This window comes from Loxodonta africana, chromosome 3, assembly GCF_030014295.1.
Source record: "Loxodonta africana isolate mLoxAfr1 chromosome 3, mLoxAfr1.hap2, whole genome shotgun sequence".
Lineage (NCBI taxonomy): Eukaryota > Metazoa > Chordata > Mammalia > Proboscidea > Elephantidae > Loxodonta > Loxodonta africana.
Window position 1 is genome coordinate 68,669,951 of NC_087344.1, and position 19,766 is coordinate 68,689,716.

General features: G+C 45.5%; 1 protein-coding gene across 4 annotated transcripts in view; it reads left to right on the plus strand.

Annotated features, from left to right (window-relative positions):
* Positions 1–18,625, plus strand: part of AZIN2 (antizyme inhibitor 2) — a 37,420-nt gene extending 18,795 nt beyond the window's left edge. For all 4 annotated transcript variants that reach the window (XM_064281665.1, XM_064281664.1, XM_064281666.1 and 1 more), the window contains 2 exons: positions 12,064–12,278; positions 15,853–18,625. In XM_064281665.1, the coding sequence (XP_064137735.1) occupies positions 12,064–12,278; positions 15,853–15,991 (354 nt within the window). In that variant the 3' untranslated portion in view covers positions 15,992–18,625. The remainder of the gene's footprint in view (positions 1–12,063; positions 12,279–15,852) is intronic.
* Positions 18,626–19,766: the final 1,141 nt, after the last annotated feature.

Consider the following 19,766-nt stretch of genomic DNA (forward strand, 5'->3'; position numbering starts at 1 on the left):
AACTTTTATTAAGCTTCAAGTGAACATTTACAAATCCAATCAGTCTGTCACATGTAAGTTTACATACATCTTACTCCCTTCTCCCACTTGCTCTCCCCCTTTTGAGTCAGCCCTTTCAGTCTCTCGTTTTGTGACAATTTTGCCAGCTTCCCTCTCTCTCTATCTTCCCATCCCCCCTCCAGACAAGAGCTGCCAACACACTCTCAAGTGTCCACCTGATATCATTACCTCACTCTTCATCAGCATCTCTCTCTTACCCACTGTCCAGTCCCTTTCATGTCTGATGAGTTGTCTTCGGGGATGGCTCCCGTCCTGTGCCGACAGAAGGTCTGGGGAGCATGGCCGCCGGGATTCCTCTAGTCGCAGTCAGACCATTAAGTCTGGTCTTTTTATGAGAATTTGGGGTCTGCATCCCACTGATCTCCTGCTTCCTCAGGAGTTCTCTGTTGTGCTCCCTGACAGGGCAGTCATCGATTGTGGCTGGGCACCAACTAGTTCTTCTGGTCTCAGGATGATGTAGGTCTCTGGTTCATGTGGCCCTTTCTGTCTCTTGGGCTCTTAGTTGTCGTGTGACCTTGGTGTTCTTCATTTTCCTTTGCTCCAGGTGGGTTGAGACCAATTGATGCATCTTAGATGGCCGCTTGTTAGCATTTAAGACCCCAGACGCCACCTTTCAAAGTGGGATGCAGAATGTTTTCATAATAGAATTATTTTGCCAATTGACTTAGAAACCGGGGACTTTATTTTTTGACATCAGGTGTAGAAGGTTGTATTAAATATAATCCTTGGTTCAAAGCATACTTCCCATCTTTGGATCATGCTTGGCCCTCTTTTTTTTTTCCTTAAGTTCAAGAAATATTTATTGAGTACCCTCAATACGCAAAGCCCTGTGCTTAGGCTTGCAGAGGATAATAGGTGAGTAAGAATTGTCTGTGCCTTGGAAGTACAACCTTGTTGGGTAAAAAGACTTGGGTATGTAGATGCATGTGTGTGCACGTCTGTGTGACTTGTACACAAGCTACAACAGTATCAAGAGAAAAGTAAAGAACAATTTTTATTTAATTAAAAAAAATATTTTAGTATATAGCCCTAAAAGATAAGGACTTTTGAAATACAACCACAATAGTATTATCAGGTAAAAAAAAATTAACAACTCTATAGTATCTACGATTATCTAGTTGGTGTTCAAATATCCCTGCTGTTTCATGAATGTTCTTTATAGTTGATTTGCTGAACTCAGGAGCTAGAGAAGGTCTACTGCTTAACCTATTAGTATTATTATTGGCATTTTATTTGTTGAAGAAGCTGAGTTGCTTTTCCTGTAGAATTTTCTACACTCTGGGTTTTTCAGATTGATGAATTTCCTGGATTTCCCTTTGGTGTTATTGAACATGTTTCACTGTGTCCTATATTTCTTTGAGACTAGGTAGTTAGATTTTGTGGGTTGATATATTTTTTTTCCAATAAAAATATTTTGTTCATTTTTTTGTGTAACAAGAATCCTTATCATCTTACCACTTCATCCCCGTCTCCCCCCAATGCAAAGTAACCACTGTCTTGAATCATGTGTTTATCATGCCCGTGCTCCCTTCTTTTGTGTAGTTTTATTATATCCAAATATATTCCTAAAATGTATCTACATGTGGTGATGCTTTATTTTGCTTTATAAAAAGGGTATTGTGATATATGCAGCCATTTTTTTTTTCCATTAAATACCATAGTCTAAGAGTCTACTGCTGCATGTTGCTAGGGTATATTCATTCAACTACTGTATAACACACTGTTGTAGAATACGCTGAAGATCCTTCATCCAACTCTCCATTTGAATTGTTTCCAGGTTTTTGCTACTGTGAATACTGAAGTTATGAATATTCTTGTTCACGTCTCTGTCATCCACGTCTCTTTTGTACATGAGCAAGGAGTGGGGTGGCTGGGCATAGGGCACATGAACGTTCAGCTTTATGAGATAGTGTTAACTGTTTTCCAAAGTGGTTGTACTAATTTACAGCCCCACCAGCAGTGATTAAGAGACTCAGTGGATTTACTTCCTTCCCAGCACTTAGTATTGTCAGACTTGAACATTTTTCCCAATTGAATGAATGTGAAATGGTATCTCACTGCGTCTTGATTTGTATTTCCCTGATGACTAATGAAGTTGGACGTTATTTATTCACCATACATGTTTCCTCTTCTTCCAGGGACTTTTCAACCTTCTGTATTAGTTTTCTAGGGCTGCCATAACTACATACCACAAACTGGGTGGCTTAAAACGACAGAAATTAATTTTCTTGCAGTTTTGGAGGCTAGAAGTCTAAAGTCAAGGTGTCGACAGGGCCATGCTCCTTCTGAAAGCTCTAGGGAAAAATCCCTCCTTCACTCTTCCTAGCTTCTGGTGGTTTCTAGTAATCCTTAGCCTTCCTTGGCTTGCAGCAGCATCACTCCACTTTCTGTCACTGTTGTCACATGGTGTCCTCCCCGTGTATGTGTCTCCATATGACTTTCTTATACAGATACTAGTCATTGGATTTAGGGCCCATCTTAATCCAGTATGAGCTCGTCTTAACTTGATTATACCTGTAAAGGCCCTATTTCTAACTAAGGTCATAGTCACAGGTAGAAGGGGTTAGGACTTCAGCATAGCTTTTGGGGGGACACATTTTTTTTTTTTTTTTTAATTCAACCTACAACCTCTTTCTTTGATACTATTGCCCTTCATGTCCAAGCTTCTCCCCCTAGTGGTTTATACTCACTGCCCCTGCTCCCTCAGCTCTTTCCACTCTTGGAAGTGCTCCAATCTTGTGTCTGTCCCATGACTTCATAGACAATGCCTTGGAAAGTCCACCAGTTTCTTTCATGATGCTAGCCCAAAGGTGGCTCTTTTGTCCTCAGCAGTGACATTTGACACAGCCGATCCTCCTTCTCTTCATCTTTGCCTTGACTCTCCTGGCTTCTGTGATAATATTGCTGGCCTTGCCTATCCCTCTGACTGCTCTCACCTAACTGCCCTGGCCATTCTTCCACTGTGCACCTTCTGTATGTTGACTAGCTCAGCCATCAGTCCTTGATCCTCTTTTCTGTTTACATTCACTTCCTAGGTGAACTCTTCCAGACCGAGGCTTTACATATCTTCTGTACCCTAGCCACTTCCCAGTTTCTATCTCTATGCTGGATTGTACCCCTGAGCTCCAGACTCATGTGTCCAACTGCCCACTTGACATTTCTAATTGGGTATTTCACAGTCTTCTCAAATTTAACTGTTCAAAACTGAGCTATTTAAAAACAGTGGCTTTTTACATATATTGAGCTTATATCCTGTTGCTTTACAAAAGTAACATATCGGTTCAAGAATTTTTTTTGAAAATTCAAGTTTTTTTTTTTCTTTAAATTCCATAGTGTTTTCTTTTTGGTGGTTGTAATTGTTTTCTGGGTATACATATATGTATTTATATAATTGTGGTAAAAATATATATAACAAAACATTTGTGAGTTCAACAGTTTTTACGTGTATTACTCAGTGACATTATGTCTGTCATGTCTTGCAATCATTGCCACTCTTCTTTGCCAAGTTATTCTACCACCACTAATGGAAACTCCAAAACTGAACCCTTGATTTCCAACCCAAAACTTCTTCCTCCCCAAGTCTTCCCCTCTTCAGTAAATTGCACTGTCAGCCAGCCAGCTGTTCAAGCTAAAAAAAATTGGCATTATTCTTGCTTTCCCTCTGTTACCATAGCCAATCCACCTGCAATTCTTGTCAAGTCTAATTCCAAAATACATTTTGAATCCATCTCATTCTTTCTTTGCCACCCCCCTCCCCCACCCGTTCAAGCCCCCATCATCTGCCTGGGCTACTGCAGTAAACACTAACTGGCCTTCTGGCATCCACTCCAGCTTTCCTGCTGCCCATATCCACACAGCAGGCTAAGTTGCTGTCATGGATTGAATTGTGTTCCCCCAAAATGTGTGTCAACTTGGCTAGTCCATGATTCCCAGTACTGTGTGATTGTCCACCATTTTGTCACCTGATGTGATTATACTATGTGTTGTAAATCCTGTCTCTGTGATGTTAATGAAATGGGGTTAGTAGCAGTTATATTAATGAGGCAGGACTCAATCTACAAGATTAGATTGTTTCTTAAATCAATCTCTTTTGAGATATAAAAGAAGCCAGCAGAAAGACACAGGGACCTCATATCACCAAGAAAGTAGTGCCAGGATAAGAGCGTGTCCTTCGGACCTGGGGTCTCTGTGCGGAGAAGCTCCTGGTCCAGGGGAAGATGGATGAAAAGGACCTTCTTCGAGAACGGACAGAGAGATAGCCTTCCCCTGGAGCTGGCATCCTGAATTAGGACCTCCAGCCTCCTAGACTGTAAGAGAATAAATTCTGTTTGTTAAAGCCATCCACTTGTGGTATTTCTGTTAAAGCAACACTAGATAACTGAGACAGTGGCCTTTTAAAAATCCAGAGGTCATGTTCCTCCCCTGCTTATAACCTTCAGCAGCTCCCTAATGCTCTCAGAATAAAATCCAGACTCTTCACCATGGCTGGTGAGGCTCCTGCCCACCTCTCCAGCCCCATCTCTTACCACCCTGCCCCTCTTTCACCAGACTGCAGCCCCACTGGCCTCCTTTGTACTCCAGGGACACCTAAGCCTTGCACTCACCATTTGCTTTGCCCAGAATGCTCTTCTGCTCCCTCCCGAGACAATGCCTTATTTTCTTCCTTTATGTCTCACGTCAAATGTCCCCTTTTCATGGGAGACCTTTACTGACCATCCTTGCTAAAGTGAGCTCACCTTCCACCACCAGATAATTTTGTCGTCCTGTTTATTTTCCTTATAACAGATCATAATCTTTAATTATCTTTTTAAACAATTGATTATAGTCTGTCTTCCCACTAGTATGTAGACTCTATGAGGGTAGTCACCTTGTCCAACTTGTTCTCTCTATCTTCCATAGTTGTTGTTGTTGTTAGGTGCCATTGAGTTGGTTCCGACTCACAGTGACCCTGTGTACAACAGAATGAAACACTGCCTGGTCCTCTGCCATCCCCACAAACGTTGTTATGCTTAAGCCCACTGCTGTAGCCACTGTGTCAGTCCATCTCATTGAGGGTCTTCCTCTTTTTTGCTGACCCTCTACCAAGCACTATGTCCTTTTCCAGGGACTGATCCCTCCTGACAGCATGTCCAGAGTATGTGACACATAGTCTCGCCATCCTTACTTCTAAGGAGCATTCTGGTTGTACTTCTTCCAAGACAGATTTGTTTGTTCTTTTGGTAGCCCATGGTATGTTCAATATTCTTTGCCAATACCACAATTCAAAGGCGTCAGTTCTTGGTCTTCCTTATTTACCGTCCAGCTTTCACATGCATGTGAGGCGATTGAGAACACCATGGCTTGGGTCAGGTGCACCTTAGTCTTCAAGGTGACATCTTTGCTTTTGAACACTTTAAAGAAGTCTTTTGCAGCAGATTTGCTCAAGGCAATGCATCGTTTGATTTCTTGACTGCTGCTTCCATGGGTGTTGATTGTGGATCCAAGTAAAATGAAATCCTTGACAACTTCAATCTTTTTTCCATTTATCATGATGTTGCTGATTGGTCCAGTTGTGAGGATTTTTGTTTTCTTTATGTTGAGGTGTAATCCGTACTGAAGGCTATGGTGTTTGATCTTCATCAGTAAGTGCTTCAAGTCCTCTTCACTTTCAGCAAGGAAGGTTGTGTCATCTGCATGACGCAGGTTGTTTTGAATCTTCCCCCAATCTTGATGCCCCACTCTACTTCAGATATTCTAGTTTCTCGGATTATTTGCTCAGCATACAGATTGAATAGGTATGGTGAAAGGATACAACCCCGACACACGTCTTTCCCAACTTTACACCATGAAGTATCCCTTTGTTCTGTTCAAATGACTGCCTCTTGTTCTATGTACAGGTTTCTCATAGGTGCAATTAAGTGTTCTGGAACTCACATTCTTGGTAATGGTATCCATAATTTGTTACGATCCACACAGTTGAATGCCTTTGCATAGTCTATAAAACATAGGTAAACATCTTTCTGGTATTCTCTGCTTTCAGCCAAGATCCATCTGACATCAGAATGATATCCCTGGTGCCATGTCCTCTTCTGAATCCAGCTTGAATTTCTGGCAGTTCCCTGTTGTTGTACTGCTGCGACCACTTTCGAATGCTCTTCAGCAAAATTTTACTTGCGTGTGATCTTGATGATATTGTTTGATAATTTCCGCATTCAGTTGGATCACCCTTCTTTGGAACAGGCATAAATATGGGTCTCTTCCAGTCAGTTGGCCAAAGTAGCTGTCTCCCAAATTTCTTGGTTAGAGGAGTGAGCACTTCCAGCACTGCATCTGTTTGTTGAAACATCCCCATTGGTATTCTGTCAATTCCCGGAGCCTTGTTTTTCTCCAGCGCCTTCAGTGCAGCTTGGATCTCTCCTTCATTACTGTCAGTTCCTGATCATGTGCTACCGCCCAGAATGGTTGAACATCTGCTGATTCTTTTTTGTGTAGTGACTCTGTGTATTTCTTCCATCTTCTTTTGATGATTCCTGCATAGTTTAATATTTTCCCCATAGAATCCTTCAATAGAATACTTCTAACATAGAGGTCAATTAAAACAGTTTTGATACCAGCATGAAAAAATAGACCAGTGGAACATAGTTGAGAGCACAGAAAAGACCCACACATATATGGAAACTTGATTTTTGACAGGGCTTCCAAGCAGATTATTGGGGATTATTCAGTATATGGTGGTGGTGAAACTGGTTGCCCATATGCAAAAAATGAAATTGATCCCTGTCTCACACAGCACATCTAGAAACCAATATAGGAGCATATCTGACCTTGAAACAGGGAAGAATATCTTAAAATGTAAAAAGTACAAACCCAAAAGGAAAAAAAAACCCTGATAAATTTGTTTATATTAGGATGAACTTCTGTTCATCAAAAAATATCATTAGTTAAAATAAAGGGGCAGTCATAAACTGGGAGAAAGTATTCAAACACATAATTGGTAAAGGACTCACAGTGACCCTATAGGACAGAGTAGAACTGCCCCATAGGGTTTGCAGGGAACGCCTACCTTTCAGTTAGCAGCTGAGCTCTTAACCATTCTGCCACCAGGATTTCCAGTAAAGGATTAGTAGACAAAATACGTGAAGAATTCTTAAATAGGAAATATTACCTACTACCCACTGCCGCTGAGTTGATTCTGATTCATAGCGACCCTGTAGGACAGATTAGAACTGCCCCATAGCGTTCCCGAGGAGTGCCTGGTGGATTCGAACTGCCGGCCTTTTGGTTGGCAGCAGTAGCGCTTAACCACTATGCCACCAGGGTTTCCAAATAAGAAATAGAGACAAGTAATTTTAAGAAAATAAGGAAAAAAACAACCTAATGGAAATATGGACAAAAGACTTCAACAGGCAGTTCATAGAAGAGGAATGTCAAATAGAAAATGAAAATGTGCTCAGCCTTATCGGTCGTGAAGAAAACAGAAGTTAAAATGAAAATGAGATGCCATTACTAGATTATAAAAAATTTAAAAGTCTGAAAAAAATGTAAAAGCCTGACCCTATCAAGTATTGCTGAGGATATAGAGCTATAGGATTTCTCAGACACTAAAAATATAAATGACATAGAAACTCGTGTATCTACTTTGGAAAAAACTTGGCATTATTAAAATATAGTAAACGTGTGTACAGGCATACTCAGTTTATGCCTTACACCTTCTACGAATATTATTTTTTAGTAGATATTTATAAATATTCTTTTTTGCTTTACTGAGTTCTCCTAGCCAGGAGAGGGTAGAGCTTGTGTATTTTATTCCTCCCATTAAGATTTTATTTATTTATTTTGAATAAATATTATTGCACCCCAAGTACATCCAAGAATTTTAACAGTTTAATGTTTTCATTACTATCATGGGTGGAAACTTTCCGCTGTGTTTTTGAGCTGTGACTCTGGCTTACATGCTGAAACTCATTGGTTTCCTCTAATAAGCACCCTTCTTTGGATTTTCCAGGTAGGCAAGCATGTTATCCTCCATGTCATGTTTTATTTCTTCATTTTCTATGTATTATGCCTTTTTGTTTCCTTTTTTTCCAAAAAGCTATGGCCAGCGTTTCTCATGATATATATAAAATAGGAATGACAGAAAGCATCAGACTTGGAGTCAGAAGACATGGGTTCGAGTCCTGGCTCTGTCATGTACTAGCTGAGTAACCTTAGACAAGTTACTTAACCCCTCTGAGCTTTGTTTCACTAGTTTCTTCATCTGAAAAATGAGGGGGCTGAACGTTAATTACTAAGGTTTCTTCTGGTTCTGCAATGCAGTCATTCTTGTACTTCTCCATTAAGCTTAATGTTGACTTTTTATTTAAAATAGTCTCTCTTCATTGTGGGGTTTTGTTCTGTCTGTAGTTTTAATCAAGAATAGATGCTAGTCATAAAACAATATGTGTACTAACTGTTTAAGGGAATGCTAGTTTGTTCTGTAAACCTTCATCTAAAGTCCAAAAAAAAAAAAGATGCTACAGGCTACTGAATGCCATTTTGACACGCACTGGAAAGTTAAATTTGAGTTGTAGATCTCTGTTTTCCACATGAGGATGAAGCCAGTGATTGACTTTGCTTCTATTGTCTCTGCTTTCCATTTTAACAATAAATTACCTGCTCATTGGTGATGGCCCTTTGGATATGAAGGTGTGCTTGATCAGCTGAGATTTCCTTTAGGATTTGAGTTTATGTTTTCACAAGTGCGTTTAACCATAGGTTTCTGTTCCCTTTTTTTTTCTTTCCGTGTGCTCCCCTTGTCTCATCCTTTTTTTTTTTGCTTTTAGAGTATTTTTGTACACTTTATGTAGTATAGGAATTTTTGATTTATCCTTTAAAAAGTTAGGGTATTACGGAAGGGCTCCATCAGGGCCATGTGCCTTTTTAAATGTTTGACTTTGTTTATTTTGTGGACCTGTTCACACATTGGGCTTCTTTGAGGAGGACAGCAGGTGTGGCCCGGGAAGCCCCTTGTCTGTGACCACTCAGAGTTCGGCCGCTGACTCCCTCCGGAACCTGGGGCGGTTTCACTTCCCCATTCTGGAACTACAGCTTGTCCCACCAGCTCCCAGATGGGGTATGAATAAGTGGTGGGTGTGACCTGTAAACTAGGATCCCCTGCCCTCTCTTGCAGGGGGGTTAGTGGCAGACTGGGTGTCTTAGATTTTTATAGGCGCTTGTCCATGTGTATTCTGTTATCAGACTTGTAAACAAGAGTTGAGAAATGTTAGCCTGTCGCTACATGCATTTGAAATATTTATTTTGCGGGTTTCTTTTTTAAAATAATGGCTTTAAATGGCAAAAGGGCAGCGTTACATTATTTCCTGTGGAGTTTTAAAATCTTTTTTTTTCCCCCAACCTATTTTTAAAATTTATACCACTACTAAGAAGTGAGAGAATGCTAACTTACTATAACCTCTCTACTTTATTGTGGAAGAATATTTAACACCTATTTTCTCAAGGATCCTTGTGGATACTTTTATGTAGCATTTTCCCCTTCCCCTCCAAATCTTTAAAAGCTGGCTTCATGTTTTTTAGTGATTGGAGCTAAGGGAAATCATTGAGAGCAAGTGAGATTAATTTTACTCATTAACAGAAGGTTGTAAACGAGCATGTTAGTTACTTGAAAAAGGACATATTTGTCTCCTTTTCCTGGAACATGAGCTGCAGGAGAGCAGGGACTTTGTTTCTCTGTGTTCACTGCTGCATCCCACTTCCTAGATCAGAGCCTGGCACATAGTAGGTGCTCAGTAAGCATTTAGTGAATGAATGAAGGAACCCTGGTGGCACAGTGGTTAAGAGCTCGGCTGCTAACCAAAAGGTCGGCAGTTTGAATCCACCAGCTGCTCCTTGGAAACCCTGTGGGACAGTTCTGCTTCATCCTATATGGTCGCTATGAGTTGAATCAACTCAAAGGTAACAGATTTGGTTGGAATGAATGAATGAATGCATGAGTATAGAATAGTTCTCATTCTTGATTTTAATAACATGCACATTTTTCTTTTTTATTAGTGCAAGAAGTTATTAATTTTTCTTCAAATATACGAATATTAGTCCTGCTTATGAACCCTGTGCCTTTTCTTTCTCGATTTTACAGATTCCTGCTCCTGGCTAAGGTGCTTTTTCTCTATTGGTCTTTTCCACTGCTGCCTCCTAGTTTCTTCAACCAAAAAACAGACAAACAAACAAAACCTGTGACCATTGAGTCAATTCTGACTCCTAGCGACCCTATAGGACAGAGTACAACTGCCCCATAGGGTTTCCAAGGAGTGGCTGATGGATTCAAACTGCTGACCTTTTGGTTAGCAGACGAGCTCTTAACCACTGTGCCGCCAGGGCTCCCCTAGTCTCTTTGGATGGCTTCTATTTCTACTTTTTTCTTTCTCTCTTGAGATCTCTCCTTCTCATTGTTCATCTGTTTCCCATTCGTTCATTCATTTATCTAAAAAAATTATTATTCTGAAAAGCACCTACTGTGTACCAGATGCTAGGCACAGAGGAGATGGGGGTAAACAAGATGGACATGATCCCTGGGGTCATGGGGTGTATAGTTTTATAAGGAAGAGAGACTGAGAGATGCATTTCACAAATATTTAATTACAGGTTAGGGTAAATACTATGAAGGCAAGGCAGGGGAGCTTAGGGCTGCTAGGAAACGCTTCCCCAAGGCCATCTTAGCTGGAATCTAAAGGACAAATAGGATTAGCAAGTTTGAGGCCAGAGGGAACAGCTGAGACGGGCAAGGGGAGCAGGGTTTATTGGGGAGCCTACAGCAGCTGGAGTAACTGGAACACAGTGAGTGCTGCAGAAGGTGGAGCCGGGGCCTCGAAGGGCACAGTAAGATTTCCCCCCATCGACTTTCAGAGTCAAGACTCTTTTTCTAGGACCTGCCCTTGCCAGGATCCCACACCATGACAAATTGCACTGATACCTTGGTTGTCTAAAAATGGTCTGTATTACAGGCTTATTTTCCAGATTTGGAAGTCATTTGAGAAAAAAATGATCATTTTTATGTAATTGGAAGGTGTGCCTTTGGGCAAGTCACTTAACCTCTCAGGGCCTCAGTTTCCCTAAAGTGAGAGTGATCATGTCTACCCCATAGGGTCCTCTATGACTTCTGCCAGGTCGCCCTCTGATTGTCTGTTGGAGGGCGGGTCTCTCTTACCCAACTGAGAGCCCCAAGCAGGGGTGAGTCTAACTTGCCTGTGTATTTCTGACTCTTGTTATTGGGCCTGGCATGGAATGAGAGGGTCTAAGGAGGACTTTGAGTTGAGGGACCCCCATGCTTGGCCCAGATGATAGGCTGGATTTCAGGGCTGGGGAAGGGCTGTGGAGGCATGGACACACCAGTGGTCTGGAAAGCAGCAGGTATGCCCATGAAGACGAAAGCATAGAGATGGTAACAGTAACAACAATGATAATAACGGTGTGAACTTATTGAGTCCTTATCATGTGCCAGACACTATTCTAAACCTCTCCATACACTAACTCTTTTGTCCTTTCAGTAAGCCTATGAGGTAGGTACTATTATTATTACCATTTTACAAATGAGCAAACTAAGGCATAGGGAGGTTAAGTGTCTTGCCCAAGGTCATATAGATAGTACGGGGTAGAGCCTAGACCAGGAAGTGTGGCTTCAGAGTGTAGGAGGCAGTGAATACAAGAGGTGGGGAGGGCCTTCAATGCCAGGCTAGGAGGCCCAGCTCAGTCTTTATTTGTTGGCCACGGAAACCCTGGTAGCGTAGTAGTTAAGTGCTACGGCTGCTAACCAAAGGGTCGGCAGTTCGAACCCGCCAGGCGCTCCTTGGAAACTCTATGGGGCAGTTCTACTCTGTCCAGTAGGGTCGCTATGAGTCGGAATCGACTCAGTGGCACTGGGTTTGGTATGTTTTGGTTTACGGGAGCCATGGGAGGCCTTTGGTTGGGGGGGAGTGCTAAGGCTGTGGTTTGCCCAGGAAAGTTGAACGTGGCCATCCCTTTCTCCTGCAGAAACCATCCACGGAGCAGCCCCTGTACAGCAGCAGCCTGTGGGGTCCGGCAGTTGATGGCTATGACTGTGTGGCCGAGGGCCTGTGGCTGCCGCAACTACACGTAGGCGATTGGCTGGTCTTTGAGAACATGGGCGCGTACACCGTGGGTGTGGGTTCCCTCCTCGGGGGGACCCAGGCCTGCCGTGTCACCTATGCCATGTCCCGTGTGGCCTGGTAAGAGAGCTCTGCTGGGAACTAGGGAGGGGGTGTGCAGGGAGGGGGCAGGTTGGGCAGAAGCCATGAGGGAAACCTGAGATGTGAGACCAGCATCTGTGTTCTCCAATTTGAAAGTAGCTCTTGGCTGCTGATTCCAGGTGAGGCACCTGGCTGTGCTCATGAATGAGACCGAGCCTCCTTTGTACTGCTCACAGCCTAGTGAGAGACACAGAGAAGTAGATAGACACTCGTGATAATACTGTGCTGGGCAGTTGGGTGGGGGCCATGGAAGTTTAGCGCCCTCCCTGAGGCCCAGACCTGTCTCCCTGAGGAAAAACAAACAAAAAAAACCTATTGCTGTCGAGTCCAACTCATAGTGGCCCTATAGGACAGAGTAGAACTGCCCTATAGGGTTTCCGAGGATTCAAACTGCCGACCTCTTGGTTAGCAACTGTCGCTCTTAATCACTATGCCACCAGGGTTTCTGTCTCCCTGAGGAAGGAGTGTTTAAACCAAAGCCTGAGAGCGGAGTCGGAGTTAACTAGCAGAAGGCAGGAGTGGCGGGAAGGGGGTCCAAGCACAAGGAATGGGGAATAAGCGTGGTGCCTTCAAGGAACTGAGGTTGGTCGTGACTGGAGAGGGAGATAGGGCTAGATCTGGGAAGGACCTTGAAGGCCAAGTGAAGGACTCTGAGAAGAACAGAAGTCGTGGACTAGCTTGAAGCAGGAGAGTGACATGGTCTGATTTGTGTCTTAGAGAGACCACTCTAGCTACTGCGTGGGCTAAGGGAGGACAGAGGATGCAGACAGACCTGACCCACTGGGTGGCTGCTTTGTGACCTGGGACAGACTTGCCTGCTTGCTGGACTTCAGCCTTCCTATCCAGAAAATGAGCATGACCACACTTATGCTGCTTGCCTCACCAGGCTGGTGCTGGGAACCAGTGAGGCAACAGGTGTGCAGGGTGGAGAGAAAGTCAGATTTGTGGGGCCCTTACATCAGGCCTTACGTTAGGCATTGGTGATTATTGTACCCACCGACAGCTCTGTGGGGTCAGCACTATCACAGACAGAGACACGGCTGGTCAGTGGTGAGGGGGCCCTCTGTGGGTGAGTCCTTCCCCAACACCAGGAACAGTTGGGAAGGCCTTAAATGCTGGGTTCTTGAGGACTCCCAGGAGCATCACAGGACACACTAGGCCTCAGAGGGCATCAGCGACCAAAGTCACCTCTCACTTATTCATTCGACAAACTGTTTTTTCTACTCCATGTCGGGGCACCATATAGACTGATGCAGTCATTTTGGCACCAGTGGTATTTTGATAAGGCCTAAAAAAAAATCACCATGAAGGGGACTTTTCCTTACCCCGACCCTGGCATGTCATCAGCAATTCCACTGGATGAGGCTGCAGGGAGGCAGTCACACTCATCGGTGGGAACAAGATCTTTTGATGTACTAAAATCGCCATGTCAAAAATTCCCCATATCAAATGGGTCTCATGAAAATGTTCCTCTGTAGAGCCTGGTTCTGGTCCGGGCACTGGGGATACAAGAGCATCTGAGAGGATGTGGTGAGTGAGGGCTGTAGGCCTGCACACAGACATTGGTGTAAAGACTGTGAGGTCCCTGGGGAGGGAAGAACAGTGAGCTGGGAGGGGTGGTTGGGGCAGCTTCTCAGGAGGTGGCACCTAAAGTGAGCCCCGAGGGGAAGAGGAGTTAGTGGGCACAGGGGACAGGTAGGCCATGGGAGGTGTGGTCCTGCCATTCAGCCTGGCTGGAGTGGCATGTGGGGGAAGACTGGATCAAACCGGAACTTAAGTCCCTGATTGGACTTGATGTTGAAGGCAGTGGGGAGCTATTGTCCCCGGGTGGTTGGTGCAAAGGTTTACACTTGGCTAGTAACTGAAAGGTTGGTGATTTGAACCCACCCCGCAGCACCACGGAAGAAAGACCTGGCAATCTTACAGCCAAGAAAACACTATGGAGCACAGTTCTGTAATACATGGGGTCGCCATGAGTTGGAATCGACTTGATGGCACAAGACAACTACAACAACAGGGAGGCATTGAGGGGTTTTAAGACACAGGACCAACCCATTTTTAAAGATAAGAAGACTGAGGCTCAAACACAGGGTGCTTGGCCTAGAGAGCCTCCCACCTTGAAGGAAGCAGGTTGACTGGGCTCTGTATAAAGACACTGACTACTGATTTGCAGTGGTATTGAATGGATCAGCAAAGAGGGAGGCCTACCTGTTGGCAGACAGGCTGACAAGGGCCTGGAAGTACGAGAGGAGGGAAGGGAGGATCTATGTGGAGGAGGAGGGTCTTGTGGGGAAGGGAAGCAGGTCCCAGCAGAAGTAAGGGCAAGCAGCATGCCCAGCCAGGCCTCTTGACACTGAATCCAGCGCTCCCCGCCCCCACCCCTGCCACCTGCCATCCATCCCATCCCACTGAGTGAGTGCTCACTATATGAGCCAGCCTGGGGCTGGGATCCCCACAGTGACGACTGAAGATATATGCCCTGCTCGGCTGAAGTTTAAGGAATATCAGGGGAGCAGATATTGAACCTTTGTTATCGTCAAGAAGTAGAATATGCAGTGGGACTTGGAGGAGGCCTCCCTGAGATTACATCATTGAAGCTGAGACCTGAAGGCTGGGAGGAGTCAGCCAGGTCAGGGCCATGATGCAGGCAGAGGGACAAGCGTGGGAGAACCTGGCCTTTCTGGGTGGCACCGGGTGTGTGTGCGTGTGTGGTATGTGTGTGGGGGCAAACATGGCCCTCGCTGAGGCAGGAGAGGCGGTTAGGGGCTGATCTCACAGCGTCTGAGCACGAAGGGGAGCTGCTAGCAGTTCGAAAGCAGAGACTTGCATTCTGGAAAGACAAACCTGGGGCAGTGCTGAGAGTTGCCTGTAGGAGGCAAGAGCAGATCAGGAGACGGGGCTAGTGCTGGTGGTGGCTGTGGGAATGAAGAGAAGGGGGTCCCTGTGAAGGTGTTCAGGGGAGGTGGGCGTGGCAGGTGTGGGAACAGGTATGAGAATGCGATTCCCAGCTTGTGGCTGGAGCAGCTGATCCGATTGTGGAGCTGTTGTCACTAACATGGGTACGAAGGAGGAGAAAGTTTGTAGAGCTTTTTGGGGGCGGGGGCAGGAGGTGATTTTCCCCATGTCCTAAAGCATGAAGTTCAGGGGCTTTGGAAGGGAGAGAGTTGGGGTCAGTCCCAGCTCTACTGCCTACTAGGCATGTGACCTTGGGCAGGTCACTGCCCTCTGAGCCTCAATTTCCTCATCAGTAAAATGGGGATAGTAATGCCTCCCTCAGAGGATTTTTGTAACTTTTTCTGTTACATTACCTGGCAGTGTCTGGCATGTAGTAAGTGCTCAATAAATGTGGGTGCCTTTCCCTCGGGGGGTGCAGTAGAGGGGAGAAGAGAGCAGTAGGGGTGGAGGGGTAGCAGGCCTTCCCTCTGCTCCTCCTGGGCCTCAGGTGAGAGCCCTGTGCCCCATGGGGCGGAATCTCCCTGAACAGGGGCCCTCAGGAGCCCCAGGCCTGCAGACCTGGTGCTGGCTGCCTCCATGGCCTCTCTCTTGCCTCTAGGGAAGCGCTGCGTGGGCAGCTGCTGCCTGCAGAACAGGACGAGGACGCCGAAGGCATGTGCAAGCCTCTGTCCTGTGGCTGGGAGATCACAGACACCTTGTGCGTGGGCCCCGTCTTCACCCCGGCGAGCATCATGTGAGCAGGCCCCACTGCCCCCAGCTCCCCAGTGGGGCCACAGAGATGCCTCTAGGAGAGGCGGGGAGGTGGCAAGCAGCGGCACCCTCTGGCCAGGACTCTGGTGCCGGCTCGGCCGCCCCTGCGCTCTGCCTGTAGTGTTTCTGCCCTGTAAATAGGACCAGTCTTACACTTGCTGTAGTTCAAGTATGCAACATAAATCCTGTCCCTTCCAGCCGTGTCTGCCTCCTCTGCAGTGCATGGGGCCTGGTCAGCCAGGTGTGGGGGTGTTTTTGGGGTCTCGCTTGGTTCCTTCCCACCTTTGTAAATATGAAGCAAATAAATACTTAGGTTTTTTGTTTTTTTTTTTAAATACTCCTGTGGAGTCTGGCAATTTGATTTACAAGGCAGCCTAGGCTAGGCCTGGGGCTAGATGCCTCCGCTGACTGCACTGCTGACCCCTGCCCTCAGCCTCTGTCCTGACCACTCTCTTGAGCCCCGGCTGCAGTGTGGCATCTCCCACAGGCACCCACCTTCCCTGACTCTTCTCTCTCCTCTTTGCAGGCCGCCATGCCTGGTGTCATGAGGAAGGGTGAGCTGTTAGCTTAAGGTGGGAGATCAGAGTAGTCCCCCTTCAGCTCTGCAGCTGATGAGTGGCCTCTGTGTCAATCTAACACCCAGCGGAGGCCTGGGCCAGAGTAAGGGCAGCTATCTGACACAGCTTGGGAAATTCATACCAAAGATAAAGACCAAAGGGATGGAAGGCTGGGAGGTTTTGAAGGGACCCTGCATTCTTACCCTCCTTGCAGTTCGGCAAGGCAGTTAAGAGTAAGCAAACTGCGTGGTGGTTGACTTTGCTTGTCCCAGCAGTAACTGTTAGAACAGGGGTGGCCATAGAATGCCATCATGTCCAGCGCCCAGGGCCCTGACGTTTCCTTCACGTTGCCAGGGTCCCCAGCTGCACACCTGGGTTGTGTGAGCTGCCAGGCAAAGAAGGAGTTCAGATCTTAGAGTGCTCCCCAGTGCTGCCGGGGGCCTTACAGGTTGTTTTTCTGCAATTTCTTCTTTTTTTTTTTTAAAATTGAGATATAATCCACATGCCACAAAATTTACCTTTTTGAAGTGTACAATTCAGTGTGTTTTAGTATATCCATAGAACTGTGCAGCCATCACCACTGTCTAATTCCAGAACATACTCATCACTCCAGAAAGAAATCCTGTACCCATTGGCAGTCACTCCCCATCCTCCCATGCTCCCAGCCCTAGACAACCACTAATCTGTTTTCCATCTCTGTGGATTTGCCTCTTCTGGAATTTCATTGCAGTTGTTATTATACCTTCACTTGAGCTTCTCTCCCAGTATGCCTGGCCACCCCACTCTAGTATCTTAGCCACTTGCAGGTCCTGCACATGGCTTTGAGGTCATCTAATGAGGTCATCAATGTCCCATCTTTTCTAAGTGAACAAGGTGCCTGCCAGAAGCAGGGGTGTCTCCCTTTTCCAGGCTGAACATTCAGAACACCCAGAGACGTAGAGAGCAATCAACAAGGGTTACTCTACTGTCCTTTTGGTATCCATCCAAAGCTTGCCTGGCCTCAGCCCTCCACCTATGAGACTATACCTGAGATTTCTTCCATTTCAGATGTCCACGTGGATCTGGACCCATTCATGCTTCCTTGTTTGGGGGGAGGGCAGCAGATTTTTCTCTGGGAACCTGGCATCTGCTTCCAAAGGCAGTAGGAGCCCTGAGGTAGGTAAGACTGGCCACTGTGAGCTCCAGGCCATTACCTTGTCTGAGGCAGGCTCTTGGGGGAAGGCCCTCTGGCTTTTTTTTTTGTTTTTCCCTATACTAATTCATGTGTGTATATATATGTATATGTGTATGTGTGTATATATATATAAAACAAATTTTTTTATTGTGGTAAAAATATACACAACAAAACATTCATCCATATGTACAATTCAGTGACATTGATGACAGTCTTCATATTGTGCAACCTTTGTTGCTATCCTTTTCCAAATTATTCCACCACCATTAATATAAAGTCAATGCCCCCTAAGCAAAAACTCCCCCTTTTCCCCTCCGTTCCACCCCTGGTGGCCACTAATAGTCCTTGATTTCTATGTATTTGCTTCTTTCAGGTAAGTATTTGTGCTTTTGTGACTAACTACTTCACTCGGCGTGTTTTCTAGGTTCCTCTGTGTAGTGGCATGCACCAGGACTTCATTCTCTGTATGGCTGGGTACTATTCCTTTGCATGTGTTCACTGCATCTTGTTTATCCATTCATCTGTTGATGGATATTTTGGTTGTTTCCATCTTTTGGCTCCTGTGAAAAGTACTGCAGTGAACATTGGTGTACAGTGTCTTCTGGATATATACCTAGGGTTGGGATTGCTGGGCTGTCTCTGGCTTTTACGGTGATAGCAGCTGGCAAGGATTTTGAATAGATTTCTCACAGGGACTTTTCAAGGGCTGCGCATCCAATTGTTGCAAGGATGTGAGATTTACCTTCTGAGAAAGATACACGTAGAACTTCATGTGACCTACTTGAGAAAAATAGTTCACGATCACTTTTCAGTTCTTTGTTTTCATTTCCATCTTTTTCCCAAGAGAAAGAACAATAAAGCATTAAATATGTAGAGAATGTTGGAGAACATTGAGGGGCTTCAGGCCTGCGAGGGCAAACTTGACCCGAGGTCCCCTGCAGCCTTGGCTGCACAGGCGTTTGGTTCCTTCAAGCTCCTCCCTAAGTAACCCATTGGCAGTGGCCTCTCATGCCACACTAGCTGGCCCGGAAGTTAGACTTTTCTGTTAGCCTCTCACAGGCCCATCTTGTCCAGGGACCTCCTGGAGCCTCACCTGAAGGACATCCTCCTCCCAACACTTTCCCACAACCCACCTGTGCCTCATGAATCTCCTCCTGTGTGCTCAGACCAGGCATTTGTTCACTCACTCACCCACTTACTCACCCACCCACCCACCAACTTACTCGCTCACCCACTTAACTTGCTCACCCACCCACCCACCCATCCACCCACTCACCCACCCACCCAGTCACTAACCCCCCACCTACTCACTCACCCATCCACCTACTTATCCACCCACCCACTCACTCACTCACTCACTCACTCACTCTGAGAGGCTAACAGACCTGCTTCTGCCCCAGACCAGGCTACTGTCCTCTCCTACCCAGGGGCTGGCCCTGCTACTTCCTTTTAACCTCTACAGTCTACCCTTCACTCAACAGCCAGAGAGATCCTTTAAAAACATCATCATATCTTGTCACTCTGGTGACTCCTGTTTCACCAAGAATGAAATTTAAAGTCCTCACCCAACTACCTCTTGACTCCCACTCTTCCCTCTCCTCCACTGGGCCCCGGCCACACTGGCCTCTTCAAACACTCCACACATCACTCCTGCTGGGCCTGCACTTACCGTCCTACTCTAGAATGATCCCCCTGGTTATCTGTGGGGCTCACCCAATTCATTCATTCATCCTCAAATGTTTTCTTTAGGACAGGCCTTCCCTGGTTTTTAGAAGACCTGCTTCTGCGCCAGAAAACAGCACTCCCCGACCTCTTATACCTTACTTGCTTTTCTTTTTCTCTATAGAACCTATCACTGCTCGACACTGCATAACATGCTTGTCTCTGTATCGTGTCAGCCCCTTTAGAATGTGAGCTCCTTGGTGGCAGAAACTTTATTTGCTTTTTCACTGTTGTATCCTTATGACTTAGAACAGAGTAGGTGCTCAAAAATGGACGAATAGAATAAATAAACATAACACCTAAAACCTG